Source organism: Grampus griseus (assembly GCF_964374135.1).
Source record: "Grampus griseus genome assembly, chromosome: 1".
NCBI lineage: Eukaryota > Metazoa > Chordata > Mammalia > Artiodactyla > Delphinidae > Grampus > Grampus griseus.
In genome coordinates this window covers 5,354,520-5,366,924 of record NC_139017.1, presented here as the reverse complement: position 1 = coordinate 5,366,924, position 12,405 = coordinate 5,354,520, and the positions used below count along the sequence as shown (strand labels likewise).

At 43.1% G+C, this 12,405-nt stretch overlaps 1 protein-coding gene across 2 annotated transcripts in view; it reads right to left on the bottom strand.

The window, feature by feature from the left end:
- ASPM (assembly factor for spindle microtubules) overlaps positions 1-5,223 on the bottom strand; it is a gene marked incomplete at both ends in the record, with an annotated part of 67,092 nt that extends 61,869 nt beyond the window's left edge. For both annotated transcript variants that reach the window (XM_082658512.1, XM_082658513.1), the window contains one exon: positions 4,939-5,223. In XM_082658512.1, the coding sequence (XP_082514638.1) occupies positions 4,939-5,223 (285 nt within the window). The remainder of the gene's footprint in view (positions 1-4,938) is intronic.
- Between the last annotated feature and the right edge of the window lie 7,182 nt (positions 5,224-12,405).

The window sequence follows — 12,405 nt, the reverse complement described above, 5'->3', positions numbered from 1 at the left end:
CAATGCAGCAAACTTCACTGTTGTCTTGTTTGAAGAAATTGCCACGGCAACTCCACCCTTCAGCAGCCACCACCCTGATCAGTCAGCAGCATCAACATCGAGGCAAACCCTCCAATGAGCAAAAAGATTACAGTTTACTGAAGGCTCAGATTGTTCGCATCTTTTAGTAGTAGTCTTTTTAACTTAAGATATGTATATTGTCTTTTTAGACATGATGCTATTGTACACTTAATAATTACAGTATAGTGTAAACATAACTTTTATATGCACTGGGAAACCAAAACATTCTTGTGACTCGCTTTACTGTGATTTTCACTCTATTGCAGTGGTCTGAAACTGAACCCACAATATCTCCAAGGTCTGCCTGTACAACTGACTTAATGGGCATATCTATCAAATTTTGTTCTTATTGAGATTCAAATGAAATTATCTGTTTAGGATAAATTCAAGAGTGTGAACTCTTACTACTTGCTTCTCAATTTATATATAGAAAATTTTAAAAGGGGGTGTCCCTTCTAAAGAGTTACTGTTATTTAACAAATAGTTATTGAGTGCCTAATGGCATACATAGTGCCTGACACAGGATAGGCATACATTAAATATTTAACTGACAAAATTATTGAATGAATGAAAAGTAGACATGGTCTCTGGCCTCAGGGACACTATATTCTTCTCAATAAAAGAAATTACAAAATCTAAGTGAAAAGATAAATACAAAAATACAAGTCCCCAATACTGTTATCAATAAAACAAAAAAAAGGTTTGAGAGAGCCAGAGTGAAGGGACCTATAATCTCTAACTGGGTGATCAGAGAGTATACTACTAATTTTTAAGCTAAGACAAAGTATATGAGCAATTCAGCAGAACGTGCCAGCATGTACACAGCCCTGAAACAAGAAATTGCTTAGTGTATCCCTAGAAACAAACAGAGGACCAGTGTGGCTTCATGTTAGCGGGAAGGCAAATGACCTGCGATACATGAGGTTGGAGAGAGAAGCAGAGGACTATGGTATATACGTAATCTCTTTAACAGATTTGAACATTATAAACAGCATTACTTAGGTGTACATTTTGTGGCTGCAGAGGCTTTGTTTTGTTTTGTTTGTTTGCCTATTTTCTTTAAGGCATACCAAAATGAAGTGCTAGTCTTTTTATCCTTAACTGAAAGGTTAATCAGCTAACTCAGGAGGAGAGCACATTGGGAAGAAGATGCTCAGAGCGCTCATCCCCTTTTCCTTTTCCATGCCCCCTCCTCCATCCACCTTCCCATGAGGAAGCCCTTCGTTAATCTGTAACAATCCATAGACTGAGACAGTGAGAGCGACTCAGTTCTGAAAAATATGTCAAGGGATTTATAACTGATACATGCTTTTTGGACTGCAGTGATAGTCTAGCTACAAAACTTCACCTTTTATGGAGACAAATACCCTCAGAGGTGTAAAAACAGAAATAAAACATAAATCATTTTACTTTTTCCCTTTTGTAAATCTTTATTTGGTCTCCCCTGCCCCCCAACTCCACCCTTTAAAAAAATTTCTTCAGTAACTCAAACAAATGAAGGAACAGATCTGTTACACTACTTTCTTTTAAATATGCCTCTATTATCTTCAGTAATGGCATTCTTGGATATGCATCACTGTTAATTTTTTGAACAGAAGCATTGCCATGTGTCTGAGATAAGAATCTTACTATTTTATCTAGATTCTGAAAGACAGCAGAAAGTCAGAATTACAATAAAAAAAGTGGACTGCATCTCCCTCCTTTGGGAGAAGATTAAAAAAATGTTGTCAATCAATAAACAAGATGATCTCTCATAATTCCATCTGGTCCTAAGATTCTGTGGTCTTTGTTTACAAACTTTTTATTAGTGACAAATCAGAAAATGGTAGTTGCAGCCAGTGACAACTGAAGCTGCCTTGTTATTAAATGGATCTGGCCCGCCCCCTTGTGGCCATAAGTGCAATGACCATAACTGTCTGAGAAGCCTGGCTGTGAAGGAGGAGGGAAGAGTCAGGTTTGGGGCTGCCCTGCCAGTCAGTTCATCCAAGTCTCCCAGTCACATCAAATTAGCATCAAACTCATTGCACAACAGACGGGTGGCTTATTTTCTTGAAGAAGTGCGAGTTGCCTCATGTTAGCCTCTACTCGTTTGCAGAGCAAAAGCTCCTATTTCCAGAACTGGCACCAATGAGTCTGTTAAACCATCCAGTTGAGTTGTTCATAACCCTGGTTACAGAGATCATTTGAGGGGTTTGTAAAAACTAAAAACACCCCGACCTTCCTCTATGTCCTCCCCAGGAGTGATGCTGAAGCGGGGTCCTGGTACCGGTGGTTTTTTTAAAGCTCACCACTGAGGTACCGTGCAGTCAGGATGGAAACACCACGTAGCTTAATCCCATTCAATAGGATGGCTGGTGATTTTAACTGAATGTTATTTTGAAGACCTAGACCCAAATGACAAACCCCCTACATTACAGCAGTCCTATGCAGATTCTAACACACCAGTATTATTGAAGTTTTAAAAAGAATGACTAGGAGATTAAAAGAAACCCAAAAGATCATTTAAAAAAGTTTTCCTTGGATTGGCCCCAGTAAATCTGCTCTACAAAAATATCCCAAATGACAGTCTTCTGGTCCTCACTCCTTATTAGGCCTAGATACATTGTACTGTAGACCTATTTTTATACTAATTGTGAATTTCTGTCACTATTTGGCAAGTATAACACTTTACCTAGTGGTTCGTTAGATGCCATCTGCGTACATCGAGTTTTCTGCATTTACCCCCAGAAATTCACATTAGTGAGTGTGGAGTGGTGAGTAGAAATCTCCCTCATTTAACAAGCAATCCAGACAAATCTGACGCACGTGGTTGAGGCATCGCAGAGAAACGCTGCTTAGTCATACCGTGACACGCTAATTCACTGAAGGTGTGGGGTGTGTTGTAGTTAAGGGATGTTCTAATATTTATTTTCTACTACAGTGCTTTCCAAAATGTGGTCCCTGGACCAGTAGCAGAGGCATCACCTGGGAACTTCTTAGAAATGCAAGTTCTAGTCCTATTCTACACATATGGAATCAGAAACTCTGAAGGTGGGGACCCAAAAGTATTTTAACCAGCCCTCCAGGTGATTCTGATGCATTCTTAAATGTGAGAACCACCGGTCTCCTCAAAACAACCTCCTTGACAGTTGTTTGATGTAGCTTCTTCTTGTTCTTAGAATTTTTCCCTCAACCTCCTAACATGTCTTTAGGAAGGAACCATGTCTCACGTCTATAAATCAATATAAGGGAAAGCGCATGGGATTTAAAATTATAAGACCTGGATGGGAATCCCAGCTCTGTCAATTGCTATGAATAAAACCATGCATAAATATTTCCACCCTCTGAGCATATTTCCTCATTAAAAATCAGGAAGAGAACATTTATTCAGGACACAGAGTCCAGACTTTTGCTTGAAGCTTTCTCTCATTTGAGCACCATGCACAGCTGCAGTTGGCATTACTTCCAACCGATGGATGAGAAAATAGACACGGAAGACTCAGAAGAGTGAACTGAGCTGCCTACCCTGATCCACTGGACACAAACCCTTTGACAGTGTTGCCTTATCTACAAATGTGGATAAGGACTCCATGAGTTTGATGTAAGGATTAAATAAGGCAACAGAGTTTAAAAGAATTTGTAAACGGTGAACATTATGTTTGTATGTATTATCTTAGTGGCTTGGTGGGTTAAGTGGAATCAGCACACTCAGACCTGAAGCTGAGGGAAATCAACAGCTAATAAAAGACAAGTTTTGTTTTAAAGCAGAAACCATAAAACATCATAAAACAGATGGTTTAAAATATAAGAACAGTTAACTTTTACAGTATAAAAAGTATAATTCTAAAAAAACAAAACCCAAAAACTTTAGTTCCACAAAACAAAAAAGAACAAGTAGAAGCATTATGTAGATAGAAAAATGTATATATCTTTTCACGAAAAGAAAAGCAAACATTTATAAACTAGAGAGAAGGGGCAGGTTCTTAAGTGTAGCTGAACCACTGCTTAGCACAAGTCAACAGACCTCAGATTAAAGCCTCTTCTCACTGCCTTAGGAAGCGGTTATTTACATAAGGAGTGAGACTCCCTCAGCTAATTTTTGTTTTCTTTTCACCCTTTCAGAGATTCTAATCAATGGAAAGACCACAGAAATCAAAATAAGAAAGTAAATTCTCTAGATTTTGGTGACAGGAATGGGAGCATTACTCTGGCCAATGCAATGAAGAAAAGCTACCCACGAAGTTCTTGAAACAACATAAAATTAAATTTGAATCACCGTTAAAACTACACTACAGCAAACAAACAAAAATAAGATTAAAATAATAAGGTGTTCATACTGGTTGAAAACAACACTGAGGAAGTGTTTTTGGTTTTGTTGCTATAGACGTTTGGCCAAAACAAAGCTCACCGGAATAGTAGTTACCCTGACCCTGTGGAATCAGTTTCCCTATGGAAACTGAAGTGCATATTTAAGATGACTGATGGAAAGCAATTAAAAAACCCTGCTCTAACCAAAGTACTCCTGGCAGTTTTAAATACAGACAGATGGATGGATGGATGGATGGAGAGACAGATGAAAGATAAGAATATTGATTTTAAAAGTGCCATCCATTACTCTGGAACCGCAAGTCTTCTCGAGGCCTGAAGTCTATGAAAAACGCTTCTCTGCAACAGAAAACTAGGAAAGGGCTTCTAAGGATGCTCCGCGCAGGTGCGTGGACGCGATGTCACCGCCCAAGTCCCCGCTGACCAGGCTCCTCTGCCCCGGGGACCAGGGCTCACCCAGCGTTAGAGGGAAGGACCTGGCTTTATCTCCAGCCCTCAGGTCCGCTGCTGCTTGTTCCGAGGCCCCTCCCGGAGCGCGGCGGGGAGACCGCGGAGGGCCCACTCCCCTCCTACCTGCAGCACGAAGGCGCTCGGCCAGACGGTGAAGCCGCACTCGGCGGCCGGGCCACGGGACAGCCTCACGGCGGTCGCCTCCTCGTTGGGGTTGTCCAGGGCCAGGGGCAGCGTCCGCGAGGCTCCCAGGCGCACGTCCCCGAAGCAGAGGAAGGGCGACCTGCAGAAGTGGCTGAGGGACAGGACCGGCGGGGAGGCCGCCTCCTCCTCGGCCCGGGAGCCCCGCGGCCTCGGTTCCGGGGGGCTCCGTTCCCAGCGGTCGCGCCCCCGACGCCTGGTCGCCATGGCGGCCTCTGGGCCCAACGGGCTGCTCCGAGCCGCCGTGCAGGAACGCCCACCGTGTCCTCTCGGGAAGCTGGGAGAATTGGAGCGAATTCGCCCCCTTTCTCGTGCGATCGCCGGGACCCGGTAAATAAGCCGGACACACAGACTCGCAAACTGGAAACAGAAGCAAACAGCGCAGGTTCTTTGCTCTGTTTAAACTTCCCGCCGCCACCAATGGGGGCGCCCGGACCCGCCCACCTCGCCGCGGGGCCAATCATCGGGCAGCAGTCCCGGCCAATGAGAAGAGGGCGCCTTATTTAAACGTGATGACGGCGGCGCCTGGCTCTGCGCGCGGAGGCGACAGTGGCTTCGAGGTCTCGGTGGCCCCTGAGGCCCGGGGCTCAGACTCGGAATTCGCCTTTCGGTTTTGTGAACAGGCTGCTTGAAAGAAAGAGAGTCACAGCACTTCCACCGTAAATGCAGCAGTCATTGCCTTGCTGGGACAGTGATTTCCCTCCCCCAGTATCCCCGCCCAGGGTCACAACCCTGAGCTCCCCGCAGAGGCTTCCTGGGCCCAAATGGGAGAAAATGAGGAAAATTAAATGTATAGTTAGTGTGAACGTGCTGATGTCAGTGCCTGACCCCAGCAGGGGCTCAGTGATACAGGGAGCAAAACTAGGTAAACAAACAAAACCTGAGATTCCCAGAAATTCATAAGTGATGGTCTTGACTGGCATTGCCCTTGACAAATAACTTCCGGTTTTCATTTTAATTGTAGACATCCGATAATAATGGTTATCGCTTACATGTTACTCTTTGCCAGGCATTGTTTTAAGCCCTGCACATATTTATCTCAACCTTCACTTCAACCCTGTGAGGGAGGTGCCATGATTCGTGCTTCACAGATGAGCGAGGCCGGCGTCCAGCCAGCCAGGAAGTGGCAAAGCCAGGAGACGGACACAGGCAGCTCGGCTGGTCTTGCTCTCACCCCTGCACCTACTGCCTCTAAAGACAGGAGAAGACTTTAAAAAATAACGTGAGGATGTGTGTACGCGTGCATGAAATATATCAAAAGAAATCTCCCTGGGTGGAAAACCAAAATGAGGAAGGTGGGATCTGAAATTATATATTCACTGACACCCATTATGACCTGATGTTGAACCCGGTTATCTTAACGATACTGAATCAAAAGTGTTCATGGAGGTTTCTTAAAATCCTAATTTAGGATTGATGCACAATGAGACCACTACTCCATAATTTTTTAGCAAAATGTTAATGTGAACGACAATAACCTTCATATACACTTAATTTATATTTATTATTTCATACTGTGAATGTTGTTCATCAAATTAACATTACGCATATAAGCCCTTAAGCTTAAGTCACTGAAATGTTTTTCAACCCTTTTTAACATCATAGTAACACATCTTGTTTATCTATGCTCTCCCCTCACAGCTTCTCTTCATAAAGCAAAGCTGTTGACGCACAATTTTAGAAAATCCAGAATGAACTGTATGGATTATTTTTTATTTGCCCTCCACTTCCATCCTCCACCCTTTTCCAGCCTGCTCTTTGCTGTGGGATGCTGGCCTGTGTTCTGTATTTGCTACATCCATAGTTTTTTTACTCTGTAGCTTCTGTTTTACTCAAAGAGAGAGGTAAGGGTACTTCCCCCATTCCTGCCCCTCTTGGGCTGGCTCCATCTCAACATTAAAATCACAAGTAGCTGGAGAGATGCCCTCTCCTCATGGGTCTCTGGGGATCTGGGTGTGGGGATACCATGGTGTTACTAGTCCCAGGATATGGCACTATTGCTTGTTTCCCTGCATCCCTGTCACATCTTTGCAAATGGTCCCTTTATTAAACTTCCTTGAATTCCACTAAATTGGAGAGGGCCAACTATTTCCTTAGTGTCCCTGGCTGATGCAATAGTGGCCTTAGGAAATTGCCTTTTAAGATCGAATTCTGAATTGAGTTGCTCCTATCTGAGGAGCACAGGGATAAACTCCTGCTAGCGAGAAACATCATGATAATCCACGGGATGCGGTAGCATCCTGAGTCCTCAAATCATCTATCTGTGGCGGCAGCATGAGATGAAGTGCATACGAAGGGCAATTTATTCAAAGATCAGGTGGCCGGGGCACACAGTGGCCCAGCCAACACTTTATAAATGATTATAAAGCTTAGAGTGTCACCTGGTTTCACCTGACCACCCTGGAGAGCATACATAGGGAAAAAGAAAATGAAACTCTGTTGAACATCCAAGGGTACCACTAAGAACATATCTTGAGAACAAGAATGTGTGGACGGAAGGCCTGAAGAAGCCCCTCACTTCCTGTGGTCTCAGGGAACACATGGCCGAGGACTAATCCCGAGGCTGCTGGTAAATGTGGCAACACTGATGAAATGCTCGACCCTACCAGCCCTCCTAGCTAAAGGGAGGGAGGGGGACCCTGGGAAGGAGTACGGTATTTGGGCAAAATTTTAAAGGCTGAGAGCTTGTATTTCTCCCTATTCCCACAAACCTCCCTCACCAGCAGAGGCAGCCCCTCCACCGGTCCTTTATATTGATAACATTTGCTAATTAAATCTGATGAGCAAGAAACAGCTGTCAGGAGCTGGGAGGGTCTGAGACTTACCCCGCTGAAGCTTTACTGGAACACAGAGACACCCATTCCTTTACATGTTATCTATGGCCGCTTTCACACTACAAAGGTGGAGTCGAATAGTTCCAGGAGAAATCATATTGCCTGCAAAGCCTGTACTACTTAGTATCTGGCCCTTTACAAAGAAGTTTGCTGACCTGGGATCTAATCCAAGGAACCAAACAACTGGATGTGACAAGCAACATTCCATTATCAAGTCAAAGTGGTGAACACCCGCCCAGAGCTGAGCAGGCCCCAAGTTCACAAGCTGCACAGACGACACCGGTCCTGTAATATCTCCTCCTCCTACACTGTCTCTCTCAGGCTGTACCTCGGGGAAATCGGGGATCTCCTTGACCATTTCATAAAGGAAGACAAAGCCTGGTTTATAGACGGATGTGTATGGTAGGCCAGATGTGAGCAGAGCTGCGCTATAGCCTCCCCTCAGGGTAGATGAGAACACTCAGGGAGCAGAAGTTTGGATGGTGCATCTAGTCCACTTCAAAGGGGAGAAGACACATCTCTGCTCTCTGCTGACTCAAGGGCACAGTCAACAGGTTGGGCAGCGGGTCAAGGGTTTGGAAAAAGCAAAATGAAAACTTGGTGACAAGTTAAGTCTGGGGAGGAGAGGTTTGTAAAAGGACATCTCAAAATAGGGACAGGGGGACTTCCCTGGTGGCGCAATGGTTAGAAATCCGCCTGCCATTGCAGGGGACATGGGTTTGAGCCCTAGTCGGGGAAGATCCCACATGCTGCGGAGCAACTAAATCCGTGCGCCACAACTGCTGAGCCTGTGCTCTGGAGCCCGTGAGCCACAAGTACTGAGCCCATGTGCCACAACTACTGAAGCCTGCACGCCTAGAGCCCGTGCTATGCAACAAGAGAAGCCACCGCAGTAAGAAGCCCGTGCACCACAACAAAGACCCAACGCAGCCAAAAATAAATTAATTAATTTAAAAGAAAAATAGGGACAGGAAGTTAAGAAATTTGTGTCCCTAGTAAATGCCATCAGAGAATATCCAAGGTAAAGGAAGAGCTCAAAAATCAGGCAAACAAGACAACGTGTCCTGCTTAGGTGTTAGAACCTCTTTCCTCAGAGACCCCATTCCTCCTTGGTGAACCCATGTATACAATGGCCATAGCCGCATATATGGGGGCTATGAAAGAGCTTAAACAGTCTCCGTCCTTCCAAGGCTGATTGGATGTGCCACCGCTGAGAGCCTGACCTGTGAACAGAGGCCAAGCAGAACCCCCAGTGTGACTCCACTCCCCAGGGACCAACCAGTTACCTGTGGCATGTCGGTTACATTAAACCCTTTCTACCACAGAAGAGGTGGTATTTTCCTCTCTGGAGTAGATGCATTTTCTGAGTAGAGATTGCTGTACCTGCCCCCACTATCCATGCACAGACGTACAGAATGCTTTCTCTAGAACCAATGAATCTGTGGAGGTTTTCAAAATGTGTCTAAAAATTCTTGGTCACTTCTCCCTTCAAGAGGGGAATCTTAATTTGTGTCCCTTGAGTGGTGTGGACTTAGGGACTCACAGTGGCAGATGTGATGTGCTATCACTTCCTAGATTAGGTTATAAAAGACTGCAACTTAAATCCTGCCTGTGTTCTCTTTCATTTTTTCAGCTGGGGGCAGCCAGCTGTGTATCTATCACCAGGCAGCCCTGTAGAGAGAGGCTGTGTTGGGAGGAACTATGGCCAGAAGTGGGCTTGGAGGTGAAGTCTGCTCCAGGATGGCCTCTAGAGACTGCAGGTCCCATGAAGTTTGACTTCAACCTCTGGCCCTGAGCCAGAGCCACCTAGCTCAGCCAGTCGATTCCTGACCCACAGGACCTGTGAGATAATGTCTGTTGTTTCAAGCCACTACATTTGGTCTAATGTGTTACACAGCAATAGAGAATTAGGTGTCCCACACAACACCGCCTCCAGTAGGAAGGCTTGGAATTCACTAGTCTTCTACCAGCTGCCTGTGGAGGCTCAGTTATGGTGCCAGATGCAGATGACAGCTGGCCAGGTCGGGTGTGTCCTGTCACTCAGCTCTTGCCTTAGACCAGCAGTGGTCCCTCCTGTGGCCAGAGTGTACAGTTCTGGGAATCTCACTGTCGCAGGCAACAGCCCTTTCATGGGATTTCCTACACTTCAGACTCCTGGGGAAAAACAGCACATGACTACTTCAAGCATAATAGTCCACTATTAATATTTAAACATATTAATTAGCCACTTAAAAACCATTAAATAATGATTTATACATTTAACATATAAAATATTTCATAATGATACCTAGCTTATGAAAAATAAAGAAAATTTTAATAACTGTGCCCCAAGACACTGGTTTTCTATGTGTTCATGATCTTTTTATTCAATTTTTCAGGAGGTAGGCAGAGCACTGCATTGTCATGCTGTGAAAATGTGTTCAATAAAACCTAGATATGCTTTATTAGGACCAAAGAACTTTATTTTAAATATCAAAACAACACAAAGAACTAGTTCAATATACAATACACTTCCTAGTCTTCACAGAGAACTGAATTTTTCTATAAAGACATTGGTACTCAGGATACACGAGACAGTCAAAATATCTATAAAACTCACAAGATACTTTACACACAGTTGACAAAATAATGAATCTTGATATTTTAGATTTTTCTTTGCAATCGTTTTTTAAAAGAGTTCTCATGATTAAAAAGAAAACTTAGGATTGGAGACTGAAAACTAGGTTCATAGGCATTTCCACTTTAGTGTACATCATAAATCCCGTAATCAGAACACTTCCTACACAACACGGAGCAGCCAAGTGCCCACCTCTGTGCTCATGTTTTGGCAGCCGCACGCATCGGTTGTAAAACAGTTTTGTCCACAGGGATAAGAAAAGTCCGATTGTTACAAGGAATAAAAATTTTGTAATTACAAAGCAGGAATACCAAGCAACGAGGCGAAATAACAATGAGAAGTGTGCATGCTCTTCTTTCAAGAAATGTTTTAAAATCGCCAGCAGTAAGGCAAGCACCGAAATTACTTCTTTACCTAAGAATTTGGAAAAAAGCAGAACAAAAGACGTATATCCATCTTTGTATAACCTCTAGTCTCTGAATATAATTCTTATTTTCTCTCTATATAAATGGCTACAGAGGCTAAATTTAAATTGGGGATTTTTCAACACAGACTCAAGATCAATGCACAGCAAGTTGAAAAGTGAAGAGTAAACACAGTACAGACGCTCTCTCTACCAGACCTTTCCCTCATCCTCCACATGACCTAATGCTGTAACTTCTACCTTATTAAGGCCACTTCCAAAGAGGAAGCTCAGAAAACATGCAACTATTGCAGGAAAAAAGTACCTTGAAGTAGAAATAATTTTAGAGGAAATAAGGGAACGATCCCCCCTTCCTAAACCACTACAGACTTTACTGAGAGGAATGTGCAAAAGAAAGGGGGGCACCTAAAAAGAACTGTCTATGGTTCCTAGAAATTATCAAAAAATTATTCTCACATTATCCATTATTCAATCTAATAGTAACATTTACTGTAACACTATTAAAAGTTTTAGAAATGCTACTTTTGTTTCTTATTAAAAAATACATTTCGAGTCATTTTAAATTTGGCAATGAATCTTAGAATAATCCAACATGACTTTAAAAGTCCCAATTTTTCCTGAGTTCATCAACTCAATTTGTTTGTTGGTTGGGATCTTGCTGCTTTTTATGAGACCCATCTCAAACCATCACCTCTGGCTCAGTTTTAGGCAAACTGAAAAAAGAAGTGGTTCAGTGTAGAGCTGGGTGGTTTGGTAACTGATTATTAACAAGAAAAGGTGGGGGATGGGAGGAGGAGAGGCAGACACACTGCTCTTTTTACTTTATTTGTCAGATTCCTCTAATGAGCATCTAGAGACAGGCCCAGGAGTGGCTTCACAGTAACTAGAAAGGCCACAGTAGTAGAGATTTAAAAAAAAAAAAAAAAAAAAAAAATCACACTAGTACTTGGTGCCAATTTTCCTACAAAAACATAAAGCAACCTAAAAACAACTGTTGCCTGACCAGCAGGCAACACACACATAAGACCCATAACAACAACAAAACCACAATCTTTTTTTAACCAAAACAATCTAGCCAGCAGAGTCAACTCCAAGCAAGTATAGCGCACTGAAAAGGCACAAAGCATTCAATCCAGAGAAGACTGGGCATATATAAAAGGACACTGTCAAAGAGCTGATGCTCCCCGTCTGACTTTCCACCAATGATACAGCAGAGTGATCTGCTAGGAAGAGAACGCAAACAAACTTACACACACACACCAGTTAATGGTGTTTTTAATTCGTTTGCAATTATAGAGTGAAAAGCAATGAATGACATTTAAATACTTGTTAGCCCTTAACTAATAGCTTATAGTCACTCCTCAAAGATGTTTTGACAATTTTAAGGTTGACAGAAAATTATTTATGTACCTACTTCATGATCTACCATCACTTTAAAGAAAGTCACTTAATAAAGCACCAGTTTAAAACCCTATTTTTGCTACTCCTCTTCAACAGATGACTAAGTTACTTAC